Raw genomic sequence first — 25173 nt, 5'->3', positions numbered from 1 at the left:
AGTCCAAAAAGGATGATAAAAACCATTCAAGAGAGTCTGGGCAGCCGGAAGATAATTCTTGAAGCCGTGCATGTGACGAGGTTATAAGAGGGGAAGTCATTATAGAGGTGAGCGAGGGGTATATTTTTCTATCCGGTCAGAAAAGAAGGTGGAGGGATTTGAAGGCAAAGCACAGGAGCTTGAATTTAAATTGAGGGTGAAATGGTAGCCATTGTAGAGAATTTCAAAGAGATGCAGCATAAGTGCACTGGTGGGAAGGATGGATGAGTCTGGCTGCAGAATTCATGATAGATTGCAGAGGAGAGAGTCAGGTAATGGAATACTAGAAAGGAAAATGTTACAGTAGTCCATGAAAGATGATAAGAGCTTGAACAAGGAATTTGGTGTCTCTGGAGAAATGTAGGATCAACTTTTTGTGATGCTGCACAGGTGAAAATGACAGGACCTTCAGATGACCAGAATGTGGGGGTGAGATAGAGGGCAGAATGAAAGAGAACACCAAAACAACGTGCCTAAGTTGGGAGGGGGGCAAATAACAGTGTTATTAATAGTTAAAAATATGTCAGTGGGAGATTAGGAATGTAAGGAGGGAAAGATGATTACTGTTTTGTCTAGGTTTCAGAAACCTGCCAGCCATTAATGATGAGATGGCCAACAGACAGCATGAAACCTTATCCAGGACTGAGAGAGACAAGTCAGGGGTGGACAGGTGAATTTGAGTGTTATCTGCATACAGATGGTACTGTAAACCAAAGGAGGATATAAGTTTGCCTAATGAGGTGTACAAAGAGAAGAGGACTTGTGTACAGATCCAAGGACTGACCCTTGGGGAACAGCAACAGGGAGGAGAGTAGGAAAAGAAGGAATTACCATTGAAAGGAGCAGTTAGACAGGTAGCAAGCAAACCAAGACAGAGCAGTGTCACTGATACCAATGGAGTTCATGATTTAGAGTAAAATAATAACTGAAGCTAATAACTGTAACAAGCAAGTGTATGGGCACTGAACATTTTGTTCAGGGTACACTGCTTCAATTGCATGCAGGGCTAGAAAATTGGAGCAATCCAGAATACCTGTGTGGCACGTGTATGTTGTTTTCTGAAAGCTAGAATTCAGGATCTAGAAGTGCAAAAGTACAACAACTGAAAGTAAAACCCCTAGTATTTGCCTTCTGCTACATTCCAGACCACTGGGAATGTGGCTGGGGTGCACTATATTTGGCAAAGATAATTTGCACCCAAATGTAATGTTGGAGCAGTATTGAAAAAAAGTGTAAAAGTAAAAAGACAAGTTGGAAAATAATGGGACAAATAGTACAGATAGGGGCAAATTGGCAAACATTGCTGGAGGGTAATACATAATGGCTTAGGTTAGGTGGTTAAGTAATAAAAACATTATGTTAAAACTAAACATAGAAACATCCGGTTAAAAATTCTTTATCAAAAATTACTTCGTAACAAGTGTAATGAAAGTGTAATGTACTGACTAATTTAAAGTGTCTGTTCACAAATCTCTACAGGCTGGCATGGTTAAAGCATAATTGTAGAGTTATTTTGCTTTAAAACATTTTCATTTATTTGACATTGCATACAATTGGCTTGTTTCCTAATTTGATTGGATTAATAACATCTAGTTAAGGAAAGAGCTCCTTTAAAGAATGATTCATGAGAAATTTCTCCCACTAATGTAGGCAGAGCCTTCTGAGAAAAGGATAAAGATGCAGAAAAGTCGGTTCAACTGGGTTATGTCAGGGCCCGCAGTATATAAGCCAAGTGGGCCCCTGATTGTTGCGCAGATTCCCAAACAATCCAAAACAGACCACAAATCAATATGTCATTTTAATAAATATCTGTGTAACACTAAATAATAACATGCTTATATATCATCTAAGCTGTATTCAACATTTTAGGAAAGTAATATTCTCAATGTTGATGGTCCAGTTTATGATGATAATCCTAACAAAATGCTTATATTTATTTCACACCCTTCCAATTTATATTCCAAACATTTTTTGTAAAACTTGACATCTCTGGTTAATAACTATATATGGGGTACTATACGAAACTATATATATTATTACTATGGCAGCCAATAGTTTTCACATGCATCACAGATTGGGTGGGCCATTTAGGAACAAAATGCTGAATGCAGAATGAATATGTTTTTTTCTGATAAAGTTAATTGGAGGAATCTAGGACAACCAGAATTATAATAGCCTATAATTAGATCACATCCTGATTAGTAATATAGTAATATATTTAAAAAACGGACCAAATAAGGTTGAATATTTCTTTTTAGCCTCCAAAACTTTCTTTTCTCACCATCATTGCATTTTCACAATGCTTCACCCCCCAACAAGTTTCTTTTGGGGGATTGTTGGATCCTACTTAAGTGTAAATGTGCGACACAAATGAATACAGATATTTGCAGATTACACATTTTTTTTATGTACTGCTTAATAGAAACTTTGCTTATAGGTAAAGGTAAATCACATAGGGAAATTGTTCCTATGATCTGTGCTTGGATTGATAACCAGACAAATTTACTGGAGAACAGCTATAAGGTTCTGTCCAGATGTTATTATACCCTACAACATCTAAATACATTTTTTGAAAAGAAAATAATTACTGTGGGTAGTGTTACCAAACTATTGAGCTCATTACTTTATGCTCAGCTAGTGTGTCCTAATTTGGAGAAATGAAGTCAGGGTAAAATTTATAGTCAATTTTTTGGTTAATAAGAATAAAAGTGTGAGTATGTATAAGAGATTCATTCTGGTTCACATATGACTTTCAATGAAATACAAAGAAAAAAATCACCCAGCCATATACCTTCTTTTACCCATCTCTGTTCCCTTTTACTCCCTAACCGTGAACATTTTTGTAGTAGTACATAGGTTGGGTTCAGTACACAGGCAGTGGTAACAGTACAGGCACAAAAAGGAAGGGTAATCAAGCCAAAGTCAGTAGTCTTTAGGATCAGGTTTGATGAGGATAACAATGGAAAGTGTGGTTGGTGTACCAGCAGCTAAGGTTTGGTACACAAATAGAAGTAGGTGGGGATAAGGTGTAACAATAGCAGCAGCAAGATATTAGCAGAATGTCTTTAATCTGTCAAACATGCCTAAATAGGAAGTTAAGGGGAGAAACATGAAGTTTAACATTTATCCAGCCACTGGATATCAGGGAAGATTGGATGAGGTCAGGTAATGGGCTATCCAGCACATCAGGTGAACAGGAAAAGCCATTGCCAGACACGGAAGCAGTACTGGGATTAGATCCTAACACTTTGATTGAGAGAATTTGTTTTAGAAATTATATTTAAAGAATCGTGCTCTCTTTCTTGGGAGTGCATTGAGGGACACAAAATAAAAATAAAAAGCTTGACCGAGAGTAATATTAGGATACTTTTGGGTCCAGAGCAAGATTATAGAAAGTACTATTACATATATTAGCCAGAAAACTATTCTCCATTTTCTCTAGAGTAAATAAAAGCAAGAAACCTAGACACAAATCCACCATTGACTGACCAGCCACCACCAGAACTCCAGAAATAATCTTTAAATTCCATGTGACTGTTCAGTGCACTTCCCCTTTATAGATACAAACAATTTGAGCTTCTCAGGCTCTCCACTCACATTTCAACACACAACTGATAGTTTGTTTGAGTCCTCAGGACTCAAAGTGTGACACAGTTCTGTATATACATTACAGGGCCACCTTAGAAAATGACAGTAGTCTGGCAAATCCATTGCGGAATGCTGGACCTAGAACCCAGACAACCTTTGCAATATTCCTCGGTCACCAATGAACCCCAAAAAAGGAAAATCCAAGGCTGAGACCTGATGATAGATGGTACCAAGAACCAGATTGTAGTTTACCCCTATTTGAAGGAAGGGATTGCAAGAAAAACCACCATGAATGAACCTTGTGGGAGCTAACCTTAAACTACACAGCATTTTTGAAGATTGGAAACCAAGCCAAACTCTTTTAATGTCCTGCGCGTTAAAAATTGAACTCCAAATACACTGCCATTAGCTCTTTCAGGAGAAGATAAATAAGGTATTGAATTATAGGAATGTTCCACTGGTGAAAAAAATTATATGTAGGGACAGGGTGAATAGCAGCACCATTAAATTAAACTGACTCTCAACCACTAAAAAACCAAATAAAGTTAATATGATCTGAAAAAAGGAGATGTGAACAAAGGTATTCTTGGTGTCTATTTGAGATAAATAGCCTTCTGAAGAAAGAAAGGCTAACTAATCAACAAAAGTCTCGGTCTGTAAACTTCTAGGGTCATACAGTATAAATAAGTCCTCTGGGTTTGGAGACATTGAGCACATGGTTCAGCAGAAAATGAAGATATGCAAGATGTTGCGGTGATGCAGAAAAAGTGAAAAAAATGAAGAAGGCAGGTAGCAAAATTCTGCTTTTTATGTTTGGGATACCACTTTCAACAATATTGCATTCAGTGGTTTGCTGACCCATGAAATAGGTGGAGTTGCACCTTCATGCTGCAGATTTTATTTAAAGGCATGGCACTTCAAGCCAGTTTCAAACCTGTCTGAAGTCCTAAACAAAGCATACAGTTGCTCCATAGAATTGGCTTCCCCTGAAGCTTCCCCGATCATGGGGTACCTGGGTGATACAGTAAACCTGAAAATATATTCAAAATTTGAAATAGAAGGTAAAAGCTGCTAGTGATAAGTCACTGTCTCTACGACATCCTTATAAGAATGGGAAGGGGAATGGAGAAGGTTGGCCTAGTACCACCAGACTAATATGTATTGCATCTTGGGATCCAATATAAAAGACTATTCAAAGGAAACTGCATATTCAGAGTTGTAATGTTTTGAATAAGTGATATATTTACATGGATGTATATATATATATATATATATATGAGACTGCAGTATTGTCTGCATTTGTTGTGCAGAATGTACATATTCCCAGTGACTTTTACCCACATTTGTCAGATCAGAGAACCTAAAGGCATACACAGTAAGCTGTCTGAAAAGAGCCTATATATATATATATATATATATATATATATATATATATATATTTATTTAATATAACTGCATCATCTATAAAGTGCTATACACATACAAGTTTACTGAATATTTAGGAGAAGTTGTAGTGGAGTATAAATCTCCATTTATTAATTGGTTACTACAGCAGTGACATATTGCTGCAGAACAAGCCAAGGAGGATCCGTCCTTGCCACAATACTAAAAGGAAGTACAAGGATGTTACACATAATGTCTCATCACTTTTCCTGTAAACAAAATGTGGTAACCTTGGGCGCTGATTTATTAAAGCTCTTGGAGACTGGAGAGGATACACTTTCATCAGTAAAGCTGGGTGATCCAGAAAACCTGGAATGGATTTCCTAAAAGTCATTTTCTATTTGTTAGCAAATGTTTTCAATCATTGATCAGATCGAATACAGATTTGCTGGATCACCCAGCTTCATTGATGAAAGTGTTTCCTTTCCAGACCAGGAGAGCTTTAATAAATCAGGCCCATTGTGTTTACTGTGATCTGTTACAAGCCCTCCAAGGGAGTGCTAGATATCATAATCACACATAGTAATCAATTCACCTCAAGAGACACTGCTGACTTCACTTGCTTTAACCTGGTCCAGAGCCAGTAGTGTAGATGAGCCCTGTTGCCTCTAAAGAAAGATTTTGTTTTACAGATATGCAAGGTTTCATTGGGCACTTTTTTACGTTTTTGTATACATAAAAATAGAATGAACACTGTGGGCATTGGTTCTGTTGGGAGAAACAGGAGTGATTCGATTCTAATGATCCACTATCTCTCAAGCAGGCTTGACCACTGTGCATTTCCAAATGCCAGAAAGGGACATTTACAAGCATTTAAGTATTTCACAATGTGGTTTTGTAAATTTGCAATGTCTTTTAACACAAATTTTGGAGGATAGATCTGGAATTTAAAAGGAACTTCTCGATTCAGAGGTAATCTAAATGCCTATTGGAATGAGGAAGGAGGTTTTTTTCCCACTGCAGGATAATAAACTATGATTTATAAGGGTTTTCCTGTCTCACTCCTAATGAACTGTGGGTTTGGATTTCTGTATCTGGAGGCTTTGGATATATTATTTTATTGGATATATTATTATTTTTTTCAATGTTCCATTTATTGAAATAGGCATGTGTTTTTTTCATTCTATTTTTATCTTAATAGAGTTTGTCCACTATATCTGTATGGAACCAAGATCTATCAACCACGTTATTCATTTTAATGACCATACTTTACAGGAATGGTACTGAAGCTCAGAACTCCCTTGATTTTCATCTAGTGTTGGCAGTCCAAGCCTTTGCTATGCCCATATAACAGGCTGTGCAGTTTTATGAACATTGAGACATGTTCTTTTTTGTAGATGAGACAAGCTTTCAACATTAAAACAAACTTATCTACATGTTTGCAAACTTTTGTATAATATACACTGAGCTGCGCATATGCAGTTCATTGTACAATCCCAGCATAACAGGCTACCAAGATTGAATGAACTCCCATGTGCATGGTGGTATGTCATTCCAGCCTGCCCAACCAAGATGGCCAAATATCCTGACCCCATAAGAGGACTGGATGAGGATGTGGGCACAGTGAAGGACAAGGAGAAAGGAGTTTAGTTATTAATACTATAATAATTATTATTATTATTATTATTATTATTATTAATAATAATAAACAGGATTTATAGAGTGCCAACATATTAGGCAGCACTGTACATGAAATAGTAATTGGAACAGTAATTTGAACAGGCATGTAAGTTTGTTTTACTGCCGTAGAATAATTTGTTTGCTAAGATGTCTTATAGAGTTTTATATCTGGAATATGTTTATTTCCCTAGTGGTTGAATTTGATGGACTTATGTCTTTTTTCAACCTAACCTACTATGTAACTATGTATCCTGGCAGGTATTATTTTAAATAAATACAAAATTATATACACACTCCCTTACTGCACTAGACTGAATATTTATTTTTACAAAAATGTTAAAATCGCTTTACAATGAGCCTGTTTTTATGTTCGTCATAGCTCTCCCACTTTGCCTTCTTTACACTTCCTAATCATGTTTTGATCTTTGTCCTGCTATATCCTACTGTTCCCACTAGATGCCCTCAATATGCATTTCTCCTATGATTGCTATTCTTGTTCGTCCCTCATTTATCTCTTTCTTCCTTTTCCACTATCCCTCCACTATGCAATATATTATGATGACTACTTGATGTTTCCATTGTAAATTTCTCCAATGGGGCGTTTCACTGTTTTGGCTTTCAGAGTTGAGAGAGTGAGATATATATCCATGATTATTCCAGCAATATTTAAGAGACTTAGTAAAACATTAACCCATAACTAGAAGGCAGTTTCCACAATCAACCCAGTATATTGAAAAATTAGCCTGGAACAAAATGCAAACTTCCATCTAATAGACAAGTTCTGTTATGTAGTGAAGAAGTGTAGAGTTAATGCGGCAACATTTGTGCTTGTGAACTAGCAGCAGCAGTATCAGCATTTTTATACATTAGTGTAATTTTGCTTACACTTCCATGTTCATTTTTTACAAAATTAAGAGAATTATGGTCAGTAAAAAAAATCAAAGTTTTTTTACCATATATATTGACTAGAAAACAATCCACTGTATTACCATAAAGTACAATTAATGTACATCTTGATAATGAACCCCCATCCCAACCATGTGATGGAGGTCAAACAAAACAGGAATAGGGGTAATTTCCTCAACAGGAACATAAGCAGCATTTAAAATCTAATACACTCCACCCCTTCCTCCTCCCATTGATATTAGCAGTGGTTAAATAAATCACTTACTTGGGTATCAACCCATTCAGCTCCCTGTGGAGTGTGTTGAACTTTGCCATAAAAATTTACTGGAATCATATACTCTGGACGGGCTTTTTCCCAAGGGTTTCCATATCTCAGCCAGTCGTCTGCCTCTTCCACCTAATTAAAGGAATAAAAAAACATTATTGGAAACTGGACATCAGATATCATACTAAAATGGTCGACAAAATATTTTACACAAAAATTTTAACAAAAATCAAATTATAATCCAAATAAATGGCCATAAAAGATTTAACAACATTATGGAACCAGAATCCTGAATATCCATAGTCAAAGAATTCCACCAATGTGCAGTTGACCTTGATTATGGAATTACAATATTTGAATAAATGCCTGCTTACATAGTCAATGGATGCTGAAAAGAAAACTACATTTGAGATTTCATAAAGTTAGATTAAAGTAGCAGGGATGTTTGGTATATTCTCCTTAGGGATCTGTATCTAGTAGGTTCTGCATGTTATAGCTGCCAAAAACGTTTAATACTTCATCAATAAGGAGATCTCTAGAATCTATATACCATTCAATAGGTTGACTTAACCAATCACTTCTGGATTCTGATAATAAATAGAAGTATAACTAGCCTTTTGGAAAATTATGAATAATAACTCAAAATTCAAGGTATCTTTACAAATACAGTATGTAGAATGGATGTTAATAAGTAAAGTTTTTGAAAAGGTAGAGAAAATGAGGTAAGATATCCATTTTAAGCACATTTACTCTAGCTAGCCAAGAAAGGGGCAAGTAGATCATGCTGAACTGCACAAAGGAGAGAGGAGGATAATTAAGGTCAAAAAGTCACGGCTGGTTAGACAATAGTTGGATACCCAAATATCTAATAGACTCTCCACAAATCTTAAATGTAACTTTTTCCCTCATTCGTTAGAACTGAACAGGTGGAATAGAGACAATTAACAGTTCTGACTTATGAAGAATACCATTAAAATTACTAAGATGACCAAACCTTTCAAAAGCCCGCATGATACATAGAAGAGAGATAAGAGGTGATGAAAAACCAGGAGACCTTTAACATCTGGACTCTAACAAAGAGTGACCATTAAGTGGACAGCCTTGCCTAGTAACATTACAAATCCCAAAGGGCTTACATAAAGCTTCATTATCCATTATTATCTGAGTGGTAGGGTGGAATAAAGTGCTGCAACCTGAGATCTCATGTGGGGGCCTAGTCCAAGCTGCTCTCAGGCTGCGTGCAAAAATGGCCAGCTAACCCTGTCAAAGGCCTTCTCAGCATCCGCAATGAGAAGGCATAAATGTGTTCCAGTAGTTCTAGCATAGTGCTGAAGTAGTATGGTTTTAATAGTGTTGTCTGGAACTTCCTGCCCTGGGACAAAAGCAACCTAGGCCAATATTTGTAGCAAACAGCGTGGTCTTTGTGCAGCTTCAGGATAAGTGAAATGTGTGCTTCCAGGCTGTGAGGAAGGAATACCTGAGTGTTGGATATGAAAGAAAACACTTTAGTTATAAAAGAGATAATGTTTGATACAAAAAAATTATAGAAACATGGCGTAAAGCCATCGGGACCCGGACTCTTCCTCACTGGGGAATTTTTAATTGCCTGCATTACTTCTGTTTCAGCAAATGGGGCCTCCAAAGCCTCCACCGCCTCGAGTCAAGTGAAGTCCCGTGTCAAAAATGAATTGCCGGCGAGAGGTGCGAGAGGTAAAATTAGAAGGAGAAGATTGTAAAGATCCGTGTAATATTTCTGTAAACCTGCTAAGATGTCGCCTGGCATGTGGGTTAATTGATCACTATCAGTAGGAATTGTGGAGATGTAAGTGGAACTCAGTTTGGGGTGTACGCCCCTTGGCAAGCAGCTTAACACATTTATATCCATATTGATAGAAGGAACATGGAACCCTGTCCTGTCTCACTGTTATTGACAAGCGTGATTATACGGTCTCAAAAGAGTGCAACTAGCTTCAGCTAGTTCAATAAAAGCAGTTGAGGATAAGGTGGATTGATGCAGTGCTCTAAAAACTGAATTATTTCCAGTGTAACCTCTTCCAGTTGGTTCCTCTTTTTTAAGAAGTGTACCATGTTGTACTACCCTACCCCCTTTTAGGACTGCCTTAAGAGTTTCCCACTGGGTAGATAATGGGGTTGGGTCTGCAACTTGGTCTCATATAAAATGGCCGATATGTCAGTAACTGCCCATCCACTTACAGCATTTTTCAGTAAAGAGTCAAACAGGTGCCAGGTCCATGGGGAAGTAAAGCACAGAAAAAAGCATGGATTTAGGGAAGTAAAGCAGGGAAAGAAACTGCCGAATGGAGATGAAGTATGGAGGCTGTAGAATGCAAAGCCAGGATATGGTGGCTAACAAAGAAGTAATCAATAAGGGAAGAATAATTATGTTCGGTAGATTAAAAGATGTATTTGCTCTCAGAGGAGTGAAAAACTCTCCATGCATCAATCAGCTGCAGGGAGCTAAGTTTGGCTTTAAGAGCATTTATTTTAGAAAAAGATCACCAAAGGAGGAGTTATCACTGGGGTTGAGAACAAAGTTGAAATCATCACTTAGGAGGATAGCACCCTCAGCAAAGCTCTACAATTTAGAAAGATAAGAAACGGCTGCCTCTGTTGGACATTGGTTTGGCAGATACACAAGCATATCTACCCTGAGGGTCCACGAAAGATTCAAAAAGAGAAATGGGTAAAGATTTATGAAACACCATGGAAATACCTATGGACTTGGCTTCCAGGTTGGTGCTATGAATTTATTTAATAAAGTAGCGATTGGAGTATGCTGATAGCTGACTAGCTGATTTAAAATGGGTCTCTTATAGAAACAAAATTGAGGCCAAAGCCTTGTGCTTTTCATAGAGAATCTTTTGGAAGGGCTATTAAAGCCTTTAACATTCAATTTAATTACTAAGAAGTTATGTGCTTTAGGATATGTATCAGACACAGCAGATAAAAGGGAGGCAATGAAAGCAAAACAGAAGGGGCAAAAAGGACTAAAATACACTAACTATGAAAGGAGTAGATTGAGAATTCTACACCGGAAAACTACAAAAATTTGTACATAATCCTATTAGTCCACCTCAAACCGTGGAAGACCTATGTGAGAGAAATGACGAGGTACTAAATTAAACACAGATCTAGGAATTTAGGTTAACTGTATTTATCTGTAATTAAAGCTCCGAATTAACACTTATTAAAATAAACTACCACCCATTGTCTTTGGTCAGAGCAGACAAATAACTAGAACCTGCAAAGTACTGGTTGTCTCATTTTCTGTACAGCCTCCCACTGGTCTGATAATATAAAGTATAAAGATAAAAAATAAAGAGTAGGGAAGCAGTTTTCCAATTAGCCCACTCTACCAACACATCGACCAACATGACAATGCATGCTTTTGGCTGTATATTTAATAACACTTTTGTCAAGACCAAACTGTATTTTTGTACAGTCTATCAATCTGTTTATAACTTAAATATTCCATGAATACTGAGGGCTCTCTTTATATAGTATTTCTTTGATACATTTATATTTTATATTTAAAGCCATTTGTTGAATATTACAAACCTGCCAGCCATTGCTAATCCTTTGGTTGAAAATTCCAAACTCGTATCGGATACCATATCCATATGCAGCAAGCCCAAGAGTCGCCATTGAATCCAGAAAACAGGCTTTATATAAGAGAAAAATAGAAAATATAGTTACAGCTTATTAGAACTGATTTTGATTCAAAATATAGCCATGTTAGTCCAGTAAAAATATAATAAATAAACAATACTATCACCTAAAGCAAAGCAAAACTTTATTTTATTCAACTGTACTAGAATAGAAAACTAGAAACTAGAATTGGTGTCAGGGACTGCAAAAACATTTCTTAGTATTGGGGCCAATGGATCCAGTAACAACACCCCCCCACACACACCAACACACCACATTGGTGTAAGTGAAATTAATAACAACTTGAGGTGTAGTGTCTGTTTATCAATAATTCAGACTTGTGAATCTTGAATAAAAGTTCAATAAATTATTAATAAACCTTTATGTATATCGTACAGGTTGTGGGGTCTTTTTATCATTGTTTTCAAGATTTAATTTGATAAATGTGTATATATTGGGTAAAAGATGTGTAAATTAGTAACAACATTAAAAAGTACACCTGTTTGTATATCTTTGTGAATAGTACAGGGCTGTGTATTGGTTTGCTTATTTTAGATTCTATAGTGGTTGAATGTGTGCACAATAAATGTATTGAATAAATTTGTGTTGAGTATTAGTGTCCATTTACACCAGTCTTTCTCAACCTTTTTACAAGGGGTAACCCTTAAATTAACTTTCAGGTCTTTAGAGAACCCATGCTATCATTACTATAGTATATTAGCGTAATGGGCAGTGGGAAGAATGCATCATACAGTGCTGGCCATTGGGAAGAATGTCACCCTTGCAGATAGATAAAAGATCTTTGGTGTCACCTAAACAAAAAAAAATTAAATACGTACATGAAAATGGGGTAGACTGTATATTAACTTACCACAACACACTCTTTGTGCCACATGTTAAGTACATTGTTGCAGCTAATTGTTGTGAATTAGCCCTAAGTTCGAAAAGTATCAGTTGTTAAACCTAACTCTAAAAACACTAGTAAAATAGTGTAAACAACTGTGTATTTACGTATTTCTCGCTCCTATATACATTATATATTTTTAGTTAAAATGAAGTAGACAATTTAGTAAAAAGACAACTACAAAAAAATTACCAATTGAGAATATACAAACACCAAATGTGAAATATACAATCTTCTGTGACTGTTCAATACCCCAAATTCAAAATGTTTACCATAAGGAACTGACTATGCATATGGTAGGTCAAATTGTGCTGAATCTTAGTAACCAACCAGTGTATGGTATTCAAAGCAGGCGCCACTCAACAGATATAGAAAATAATCTAGATATAGAAAGAGAAAAGAGGATTTTTGAAGGCGAACAGATGTATTGGTTTATTCCTTCATAACACATAACAAATACAGTAAAGACTGGGTTTCAGTCATATAAAAGTGACGGTCTATGTAAGTAGTGGGGCCCAAAAGGGACACTAGACAATTGTCATCTAGTAGGCAAATTACGAATCATTATAAATGTTTGTCGCATACATATAGGCCATAAGCCCGACGTGTTTCACCCCTTTTTGGCTTCCTCAGGGGAGGCGATACGTTTAGCGATTGATCGCCAGTATCTAGGATTACAGTAAATATATCACATTAGTATGGGTATAAATTAAAACACGAACAATAACAACAACAATAGCACATTTAAATATGCGTAGGGATGTTGTGTACAGATTTTATATGTAATAATGAACATATGTGTTACGGTAAGTAGTCTATAAGTTAAGGTAGGTGGTAAATAGAACACCATAACCAGCATATGGATAGTGACCGATGGTTAGATAAAAATTAGATGAATATCAATTAGTTAATAATATACAATCATGATACTAACACATTCTAGTATTTAGCGATGTATATACCAATTAAATGTGGGTATGATTAAAAATGTGTAAAATAGTAGGTTATTGTAAATAGTATGTGTATAAGAGAAAGTATTAGATAGAAAAGTATTACTAGAGGTATAAATAGGTCCATTTTGCCTAGAAGACATATTCATAATTTAAAAATAGTCATAAAATTTTGATACTAGAAAGTATAGTAAGAGAAACACATGAAAATGCATATATAGGAGACATAGTTAGAAAACTTACATTGCCCATGGATAGAAATGGGGTAAGTGTAGTATGTGTGGATAGCAATCCATGTTGAAGATGTGGGTTACTTATACTGTCACTCAACTGAAGGTGACTCATACTGTCACCATACCATAAATATTAATAGACACTCTGTATTTGCTTGCTTTACTACATCAACTATTTTATATTTCATCTAAAAATCCTTCTACTACATTCTATCCCCCCACCTCCATATAGCTTCCTCCCCATTGGATCTAGGTTTTTTCCCCTCAGCCTCCCTTCAACCTCTGTCCCATCTGAAAACATCCCCGTATGTGCCTGTCCTTTTAGACAGGAGCGCTTTATCGGATCAGTGCATATTCTGCACTTGATCTGGTAATGAGCCGGGCGCCCCAGGGTAACCTCTCCCCTCCTTCACACATACAGCATGGGAGGAGGCAATCATCTAGGGATTTCCCTCCTCCCAGGCCATCATTTCTGTCACATTCTCCTAGATAACTGACCTTCAGTCTTCCAGCCCTATTGCCCCCCCCCCTCCCCCCACTATTGCCTGGATGGCAGATTTGTCAGCCTCAAATGTGTTATTGTTGTTGTTATTGTTCCGGTTTTAGTTTATACCCATACTAATGCCATATATTTACTATAAACCTAGATACTGTTGATCAATCGCTAAATGTATCGACACCCCTGAATGGGCGAAGCGCATCAGGTTTTTGGCCTATACATATGTAACAAACATTTATAACGATTAGTAATTTGCCGACAAGATGATAATTGTCTAGTGCCCATTCTGAGCCCCACTACTTACATGGACTGTTAGGTTTATATGACTGAAACCCAGCCTTTACTGTATTTAGGAAATATGAAGGAATATAACAATACATTTACACTGTTTGCCTTCAAAAACCCTCCTTTCTCTTCGTGATTATTTTCTATATTTACCATTAAGAGTTGGCAAACCATAGCCTGACAAGGCAAAAGTAAATATATCACATTAGTATGGGTATAAATTAAAACACGAACAATAACAACAACAATAGCACATTTAAATATGCGTAGGGATGTTGTGTACAGATTTTATATGTAATAATGAAAATATGTGTTACGGTAAGTAGTCTATAAGTTAAGGTAGGTGGTAAATAGAACACCATAACCAGCATATGGATAGTGACCGATGGTTAGATAAAAATTAGATGAATATCAATTAGTTAATAATATACAATCATGATACTAACACATTCTAGTATTTAGCGATGTATATACCAATTAAATGTGGGTATGATTAAAAATGTGTAAAATAGTAGGTTATTGTAAATAGTATGTGTATAAGAGAAAGTATTAGATAGAAAAGTATTACTAGAGGTATAAATAGGTCCATTTTGCCTAGAAGACATATTCATAATTTAAAAATAGTCATAAAATTTTGATACTAGAAAGTATAGTAAGAGAAACACATGAAAATGCATATATAGGAGACATAGTTAGAAAACTTACATTGCCCATGGATAGAAATGGGGTAAGTGTAGTATGTGTGGATAGCAATCCATGTTGAAGATGTGGGTTACTTATACTGTCACTCAACTGAAGGTGACTCATACTGTCACCATACCATAAATATTAATAGACACTCTGTATTTGCTTGCTTTACTACATCAACTATTTTATATTTCATCTAAAAATCCTTCTACTACATTCTATCCCCCCACCTCCATATAGCTTCCTCCCCATTGGATCTAGGTTTTTTCCCCTCAGCCTCCCTTCAACCTCTGTCCCATCTGAAAACATCCCCGTATGTGCCTGTCCTTTTAGACAGGAGCGCTTTATCGGATCAGTGCATATTCTGCACTTGATCTGGTAATGAGCCGGGCGCCCCAGGGTAACCTCTCCCCTCCTTCACACATACAGCATGGGAGGAGGCAATCATCTAGGGATTTCCCTCCTCCCAGGCCATCATTTCTGTCACATTCTCCTAGATAACTGACCTTCAGTCTTCCAGCCCTATTGCCCCCCCCCCTCCCCCCACTATTGCCTGGATGGCAGATTTGTCAGCCTCAAATGTGTTATTGTTGTTGTTATTGTTCCGGTTTTAGTTTATACCCATACTAATGCCATATATTTACTATAAACCTAGATACTGTTGATCAATCGCTAAATGTATCGACACCCCTGAATGGGCGAAGCGCATCAGGTTTTTGGCCTATACATATGTAACAAACATTTATAACGATTAGTAATTTGCCGACAAGATGATAATTGTCTAGTGCCCATTCTGAGCCCCACTACTTACATGGACTGTTAGGTTTATATGACTGAAACCCAGCCTTTACTGTATTTAGGAAATATGAAGGAATATAACAATACATTTACACTGTTTGCCTTCAAAAACCCTCCTTTCTCTTCGTGATTATTTTCTATATTTACCATTAAGAGTTGGCAAACCATAGCCTGACAAGGCAAAGAACCCATCTCTCCACTATTTCCACTCAGATAGCAGCAGATAATTACAAAATAGAGGAATACAAACAGCAATGCTTTTAGTAATAAATTCCATAATTCATCATACAAGTTGCACCAGATTTTGCTTCTTAACATGTGTCATTCAATGTGATACCATAATCAGTCTTTGCCCCGCATGTTTCATTGCAAGGAAACAGGTAAAGCCCTTAAAAATCACCAAAAAACACCAAGTTACAAGACACCAAACACCAAGACACAGTAAACATAAAGTAAACATACACAGTAGACAACATAAAAGAATGTAACACAGGTCCAAATAATAAATTCTTCTACAAAATTCGCTAAATGTATTGTATAGACTAGCCAAACTTCCTGACACAGTGGTCTTGGATCCACCTTTATTTTGGAGAAGTGGAATCTTCAAATTTTTCTAATCTTTACTGATAACATTTGTGCATTCCAAAATATAGTCTGTCCTAAATAGACACTTAATTTTTTATTAATTATTTGCAAAAACCTGTAAAAGCAGTTCCTATTCAAATCCAAGAAGTCTGAAAGAGTTAAAATGCCTGGAATCCAAACTAATCTGGTTTAAGACATTACTGATTGCAAATTTAGAGGGAAAAAAAGGAAACTGGAACAAAGAGGGGAAAGTTATTCTGACAGGGAATATGAACAAATCTAACAAAAAATAATATCAAATTGACAAACTTAAAAAAAACAAAAACAGACTTCTTAGTATGAATCATGGCCTGGATCTGCGCATCTCTAAACATCTTTACAAATTACGTTTATGGAGTGATGTGTACTCTTACAACATAATATCAAGAAACAGTTGTGATACTGGTATTTTTCTAAAATTACATTTACAGCTACAGTTTATATAACCTTAGATGCAGAAAAAATGCATGCCAAATAATAGATTCCCATCATGTCCCTTTTTACAGAGTGGAATTCAGTTTCTGTGCATTTACCAAAATGTGAGAGTGCCTACATGGCCAGTTATGGGCAGTAGGGGCAACTCATCTTTTCCAGGGCCCAACTGACAAAATTAAATGTAGTGCAGGGAAATGAAATGCTGTATATTTAACATTTTTTTGTTATCTATGTATGTTTCTATGTAATAAAAAGTTTGTCTTTTCTCTGTATGATCGCATAAGCCAAATTACATACTTGAGTTTAGGTTCATTTTTAATAGAGAAACCGTTAAACCATTTAGGAGATGGAACTGCAGTTGAAGGTGGCAGTTTTAATCTAAATGTTAAAGTTTTTTTTCCGTAGTAATCAACAAAAAAAGAGGTTGCGACAACATATAACCATTATAAAGTTGAAATAAAATCACATTAAGGTAAGATACACAGTAAAGGAAAAAGCATACCAAGTGATAAAAGGCAATCATGGTCAGAGAACTGCAGTATTTATAGACATACCTGCCAGTCTACCAAGGCCTCCATTTCCCAGGCCAGCATCCTCTTCGATCTCCTCCAGATCTTCCATGTCTAGACCAAGCTAGAAAAATTCACATATATTTTATTTCAACAAAGGTAATAAAGGTATCTGGAACTAAGATTTGCATTAAAGTGGTGCCCACTTAAAAATTAGCACAAATAAATAAATATGGTTTCAGGTGCAGAAACACATGTAAATTGCCTGTAAATGCAAAAGGTGTGCCATTTTAAGGGCCCTTACCTACAGATTTGAAAGTGTCTTTCTTGAGACCCATTTTACTTCTGTGATCACCAATGTCCATAATTGATGCTGAACTCCCACAACTCTTTTTGTTATAATAAAAAAACTTTATTGTTATTCTTACAACAGGAGTTGTGGTAGTGCGACTTATTTCAATCAGTTTGTTGCAGTTCATAAGATGACCCAAAACTAAGCGCAAGTAGTCTTATAATCACTCACAAAACCCATACATATTGAGGTTCTTTCCTTTCTGGAGGTAGAATATGTAAAAAACAAGAAAAGACGCTAGGGGAAAAACTTGAGGACAAAATTGCCAGGTCACATTTTGTAGCTTTAAAAAATTTAGACAACTTTGTATTGTTGGATGGAATAAATTCTCCTGGGAGTCTTGTGGAAAGTTTTCTAACTGGTTTGGAAGTAAATGTAGCTGGGCAAAGCTGAAAAACTAGACTTAAATGGTGGGCTGTGATGTTAGTTGGTCAAAAAGTCAGTTTTTCACAGTTGTCCCCAAGTCTATGGCAGGGAATATTTGCAGTTTCCCTAATTCCTGTGGATATCTAGATGTTACCAAGTTATGGTCCTATCCCTGTTTTTCTTCTTCAAAGGTTAATGTTGGACAAAAATGTATTGGATTTGTAAAACTATTCAATTTAAACCCCAATCACCATGGTTAAAGTTAACAACCAACTATCTGACCCTTTTGGGTTACAGTGAAGCATCTATCAGGGATGTTCCCTGTTCCCTCTTTTTTAGCTCCCTTTGTTACACCCTTGGTAATATTCTTTAGAAGCAGTTGGGGATATGCAGGGCTTTTCCAGAGATACAATTAATTATCATTAGATGATACCCTTGTTTTTCTGGGAAACTTTATAAAATTATTTGAAGTGTTTTCAAATTACTCCTAGTTTGTGTAAATCCATTTTCATTCCCCTGGATACTAAGAACATTTATCTTCGAACCTTTTCTGCAAATATTTGTGTCCTCCTTAATGTCACGCACAGGGAGACAGGACCACTAGGGTGTGCTATGGCTTGCACTGAGGTGGTGTGAGCTCTGAGAAGGACTAAGGGGTAACCAGGTCTTCTCCAGCCTTTTGATGGTGAGGATGTTGCGGTGCTGGTTACTGCCTGGTTGCGGTCCTTGGGCACACCAAGGAGGGCAAAGCATGGTACCAAAAAAATAAGCAGAAGTATAGTCAATGAAAGCCTGGGTCGAGGCAGACAGCAAGCAAGAAATGTCAGGTCACACGGCAGAGGTCAACAGCCAGGAATCCAGGGGACAGACACTAGTGACACAAAGGCCACTGCAGGCACAGGAGACACTGGAAGCAACAGGAGGTACAGGTAATGCAGAGATATCCACAGACAGACGGGAACACTGGAACAGCACAGGGAATTTGACTGGGAACCAACAGACTGGACAACGAGAGGTTATTGTGGGAGCTGGACACTGGAAACACTGGATTAAGCAACAGGTGGACAGGAACTAGATCACAGAACTAGGGAGCTCGAGCCACATAGTGAAGACATGTTGCACAAACACAAAATAGAGTCTGAGAGCTAGCTAAATAGCCAGGGCTGATCAAGAGGCTATTTCCTGATTGGCCAGCAGATTGGACATAGTTGATAAAGCTTGGAAACAGAGGCACGCCCAGCATCAGAACTGCCCGCATGCTCAGGAGAGTGATGCCTGTGCTTTAGTGAGGAACAGGCAAGTGTGACATTTAACCTACATTTGGATATCCTTTCCCACCAATCCTAGGAGGTTTCGCTGTCTAAATCTAAATATTCTTCTTTCTATATTCAAAGAAAAATGTTATCAAGTTATGGTTCTTTAAAGCTTTTAGGCATTTAAATAAAAAAAAATGGTCTAGTAACCATATATATAGTTTTACATTAGTTATTATATTGGATTTCAAAGATAAAACCTCAGATATAAAACTGGAAATCATTTAACCTTTAGGATGAAAATCTGGTGATCTGGTGATTTCCAAAAAATGACATATTTTATTGAAAAATAAATAATAATATTTAGCAAGTTGGAACTCAAGTAATAACTTTACTTCTACTTTCTGTATTTAAATCAGACAAGATCCACCCAGCCACTCTAGATTTGTAATTCCTTGCTCTAATATGGCCATTTTAAAGTCCCTTCTTGTATCTGGTTATACAATCAGTATTAGCATTACACCATTCCTAGCAAATCCATGTGGGAAACAGACTTGCCGTACCTTCTCCCCCTCTCCGTTTGTTGTAGGTTTAGATAGTTAACTATTTTGCCCAGAACCTATTGTTGTACCTATAGTTGTAAGAAGCAGTTGTGCTCTTAAATTAACCTTTCCTTGTAAGATGTGTACCTTTATTTTAGGACAATATGAGTGATTAGTCAAAAACATTTCATTTACTTTTAATAGGATCAAAATTTAATTATAGGGCATTGCAGAATAGCAAAATCATTAAACAAAACACAATAAAAATAGAAAATATTGAGATGGTTTCTGTTTAAGTTTGCATAACATTAGTTTAATACCTTGTATCATCCCTTTAGCATCAATGATTACATTCAGTCTTTTGTGATAGTTGTGTATGAGGTCCTTGGTTTTCTCAGGTAGTACACCTGTCCATTCTTCTTATTAAAAGGGCTCCAGGTCTTGAAAGTGATTTTTCTTGTATGAACTGCACATTTGAGATCCCCTAAAGTGGCTCATGAAGTCAAGAGACTGACTGCGTTTTTATTTTTTCCTGCTATAGGCACTGAAAGTTCAGCTTGGCCTTGTGTTTTGGGTAATTGTTATGCACAGCTAGTTGTTCTCCAATTTTTTCTAGTAACATACTGCATTCAGTTTAAGGTATCTGTGCCTTTGTAGCTCTCACACCTCAACAATATCAGAGATCCACCTCCATTCTTCACAGTAGGGATGGTGTTCTTTTCATAGGCCTCGTTACATCCTCTCCAAAGTGTTTATGGTTTTTATAATAAAGTTCAATTTTGGTCTTAACATTGCAAAGAACTTTGTTCCAGAAGTTTTGAGGCTTGTCTAAATGCTGTTTGGCATATTGTAAATAAGGTTATGTGGGTGTTGACACTGTTAAGCCTTATTTCTTGCAACCATGTAGCCCATTGTGTTCAAATACCTATTTACTTTGCATGTTAAAACAACATCACCAATTGTTTTTGCAGAGATGCTGTATTTATCAGAGTTTAAACACTACTGACAGTCTTTGTACAATTTAACAACAATTTGTTTCAGGTCTGTTGACAGTTATTTTGCTTTTTCTGTGGCTCAGCCAGTAAAGCTGAATTAATTTAATTGACTATTTATACACAGACACAAATTACAATCAAAAGAGTTACTGGTCTGGACACTGTCCCTTAACTATCCCTAATTGGAAACTATGTATGTCAGCTTGTGTGTATGTAAACTTTTAAATATGTCGATTTGGGTGGTTTTGGTTATCATGATGATTTTAAAAGAGTACACACATTTATGTGATACAAAAATTACTCCTTGAATAAAATAAAGTTTTCTGTGATTAGTTATATCTTTCAATGGCCAATATTTAAAAAATTCTGTCAAAATATGCCTAACAAAATTGGGCAACTGGGTGCTTAAGTATCTATTTCAGTGGTGAAATATTTTTTTTAATAATGTATTACTTTTAGCATATTCCTCTATGCTGGATATGCTACAATACATAAAAATGTTGTAAAAAAAAAAGTGTGAGTTGCCAAAATTGATAAATATAACCTATTTTGCAACCATTTAAAAAAAAAGTTTTATGTGGTACACGCTATGTATTATGAAGAGATTAGAAGGAGATCTTGAATGCTTGATATCTATATTATACAGTAATTAAGACATCTAGATTTTGTGCAAGTAATTTGCCTGGATAGGATGTAAAGCAGACGTAAACCCGTTTTATCCACTACAGCTAAAAACCCTGCCATCTCTCTATTTAAATTTACAGCTGCCATGGTGCCTAACATGTGATCAGCTATGACACCAGCCATCTGAAGGCTTGGCAATTCGGTATGGAGCCAACTTAAGCACATCTGTGACAGTTGCCATCACAGGCATACCTTTCATGTAACTGTTTTGAGGTTTTGGATCCACTTTAAGCCTCCAACTCCCTTATAGGTCTCTAAGCGACTGTAACACAGGATTGAGTTTGTTGTGTAGGACACACACTGACCATTCCCTTGTATCCTGTTCCTGCACACACCTCACACACTAACATCCACCAGTGAGATGGCCCCTTTAATAATGAGTTAGTGAAGGTATTAGGAAGTAGTTCCAGTATCCAGTTCTCTTCCTATGTGTAATAACCACAAAACACCCATTCCTCAGCACATTTGTATAAGCCACTTAGCACCCATTACCTACAGTAAGTGTGTTTACCCTTTACATCCCAATTCCAGCTCATATGCCTAGGGCTAAACACGTCAGAGGATTCTCATTTATTAATCACCTCGGGGCTGATATCAGACAAGAATCTGGCGTCTGTATCACGCATGTCATTCATGGATCTGGCGGATCCTGGCGGATCCACGAACAATGAATGATGAACAACCGTTAGGAAAATAAAGAGGAGAGAGCGCAGCAGTGTGCCACTCTGTCGTTCTCCCCATTCCTTCTCCATAGAGCAGAACGGGGCTGTATATAGAGTGATTGTTCATTCATCGTGCAGTCTTTTGTCATTGTAATGGATCGTGAAAGATGTTTTCCAATGACAATTTTTGCACCTGTGTACGCAGCCCTAACCCCTTGGCATGTAATACCATATATATGTACTGTAAACATTTGGCACTTTGTCTGGGGCTTAAGTTAATTGAATCCCCAGGTGCCACTTGTCAATGCATGAACGGTAACACCTTGGAGGCCAGTTGCCAAAATGTGTTTTAGCACTCAGTGCATGAGATTAATTGTATCAGCACTCTCTGGGGTTTGTGTGTTAACCCCACAAGTGGCCAGTCCCCAGCACATGCATCACTCCTCAGTGCATGTACATTAAACCCTTGGTACACAAGGGACACATGTAGGATAATCCTTTCAGATTTATTCAATGTACCACAGCAAATATCATTCTTATTTTTACTGCCCATTAATCAGTAGTATTCAGCTCCACTGCACCTGCTGCTTATACAGTCCAAGACGATGAATCCCTGCCCTCCCATGTCACCAGTACTATCTACACTATCTTTGACCCCATGACACAATCTCTGCTTACAACATGCTTTTGATGTCCTTTTTTAAAATTGATCTACATCATCCCTTGGTCATGACACACAGCTTCTGTATCAGTTTTAGTGTCTAATTAGCAGAACTGATGTTTCCTGCTAATTGGAGAAAGTTAGCTCTGACAAACTGGGTAGAATGTCAGATTCCTACACTTCTATCAGATTTAATATGAGTTGCATTACTAAAAATCGCTTGTGAAAAAAACATAATTGCACAAAACTTCAATAATGTACCAAAGCAGAAATATTTAGCAAAAAAAGTTGTCCTTCTGCTCCATAGATCTAATCGGAAGCAGGAAATTAATCACTAAGCAATTGCTTGTTAAGAAGTTTTTTTGTGTTTTTTTCCCCCGTTTCTAGAATTTCTAGGATGAGAACTAAATTATTGGTTTGTATGCCAAAACACATTTAGACTTTAAACTGATTACAGTGATAGTTTCAACTTATAGTAATATTGTCTAGGAAATGTATGTTTACTTAAAAAGTAAGTACCTGATAAACAGCCTCATCACAGGCATTTTCAAGACCCAGATTCACCATAGTATTTTGGAGTGTCCGACCCATGTAAAATTCCAGGGAGAGGTAATAAATTCTCTGTAAAAACAGAAATGTAGTTACTGGAAACATACATTTATAAATTCATGCATTTAAAAAAGTACTAGATTGCCTGTTTAGAAATTTCCTCAGGCAAAGGAATACAAGGGGGTGCTAAAAAAGTTCCTGGCTTTGCCCCCTTCCAGATGAAATAGAAAAATAGGTGTGGGGGCATATGACAGCCTAATATCTTAGTATGTAACTGTGCAAATATCAGGTATTTGCTTTCTTAAAACTGTTTTTTCTTTTAGTGGGAAGCTGTGATGGCAGAGGCACAAGCAAGTTTCACGTTGTTGGAGTTACGGGCCATCATGAAGTTTTTGTTTCTGTTCATGTTTTGTATGCATGCTAATGTGAGCAGAATCCTTATCTGCCATTAACTTTCACTGCATATATTAAAAAGAAAACTAAGAAAAGCACTTAAGTAACATTTGGCTGTACTTTAGCACATGTGACACACAGACACTCCCTTACAACATGTTTTAGCAAAGTAGCTTTGGGATATCATAAAAATTATGTGTGCCACTTTTAGCTCTACGTAGAAAACAGGGAATCTGAAATTCCCTTACGGGAATCTTCCAGGTCTATGTGCTTCAAAGACTAATTCATTCTGACCAGGGAATGTTTGAGGGAATGTCAGACTCCTTAATTTATTAATAGAGCCCCTAGAATCCATTGTATCAGGCTTTCTTTCTTCTTCAGTAATTACTTGAATGTTGCCCTTGCTTTGACATATTAGGCAAAACATGACATTAAATCTATGCTTTATCAATCAAACATTTAAACTGAGCATGATCACTAGCTATTTGTTCTTTATCAAATACTTCATTTACAAATCTGATTTAGACTATTTAATAAAAGAGAAAAGTAGGCAAAGCACTGTTAAGAACAAAAAAGCATTTTCCAAAAACATTATGTATACTTCCTAAGTACTAGCACTTTATGTTAGGCATTTACCTGTTCACTAACTCGGGTACAACTCACCTTAGGGTCATGCTCATAGTAATGCTGCTGTGTTCTGATCCACCGACCCACCAGATGATCGCGCACTGTGTGGGCTAAGGCAAAGTAGTAGTCTCGGGGATTGGCCACATTGCGATCCTTCACAAGTGTGAAGTGTAAGTGGCGATTAAAATTCTTTTTGAGCTCAGAAACATTTTCTGCTCCAGCTAAACCCCGAACACTGATCTGTTTCCTCTTCTCCTGATCAGTAAGAGGTCGGGACATTGTTCTGGCAATAAGGATAAGAAAGCAGGTAGAATGACTGCTAGGTGGAGGAAGAAGTTTCTGACTGCCTCACTGCTTCAGCTTCTCCAGAAAGCAAACCCTGCTCCTCCTACATAACTAAATAGCCAAAGGGCAGGACACAGAGGCAGACTATACAGAAGGGTAAAAGGTGATGGGACATGGGTGGATTGAGTTTACATGTAATGCTAGCCAAAATCTACTGGCTTCCCAAATTCATTTGGAATGATTGACATGACTTTGTAAAGGTGAAGGTTGAGCTTGTACTCTAGCATTGCACCAAAATGCAAGATATGCACATATTAGAGAAGATGCATTTAAATCATGTAAAAAGAAGA

At 36.8% G+C, this 25173-nt stretch overlaps 1 protein-coding gene across 1 annotated transcript in view; it reads right to left on the bottom strand.

Annotated features, from left to right (window-relative positions):
• Nucleotides 1-24936, bottom strand: part of PYGM (glycogen phosphorylase, muscle associated) — a 44702-nt gene extending 19766 nt beyond the window's left edge. Inside the window, exons 1-5 of the mRNA XM_072422757.1 lie at nt 24575-24936; nt 23489-23590; nt 17500-17578; nt 11441-11544; nt 7862-7993 (exon numbers count right to left, since the gene is read on the bottom strand). Of these exons, the coding sequence (XP_072278858.1) occupies nt 7862-7993; nt 11441-11544; nt 17500-17578; nt 23489-23590; nt 24575-24817 (660 nt within the window). The 5' untranslated portion in view covers nt 24818-24936. The remainder of the gene's footprint in view (nt 1-7861; nt 7994-11440; nt 11545-17499; nt 17579-23488; nt 23591-24574) is intronic.
• Nucleotides 24937-25173: the final 237 nt, after the last annotated feature.

Source organism: Pyxicephalus adspersus, chromosome 9 (genome assembly GCF_032062135.1).
Source record: "Pyxicephalus adspersus chromosome 9, UCB_Pads_2.0, whole genome shotgun sequence".
Taxonomy (NCBI): domain Eukaryota; kingdom Metazoa; phylum Chordata; class Amphibia; order Anura; family Pyxicephalidae; genus Pyxicephalus; species Pyxicephalus adspersus.
This window is presented reverse-complemented; position numbering and strand designations above follow the sequence as displayed.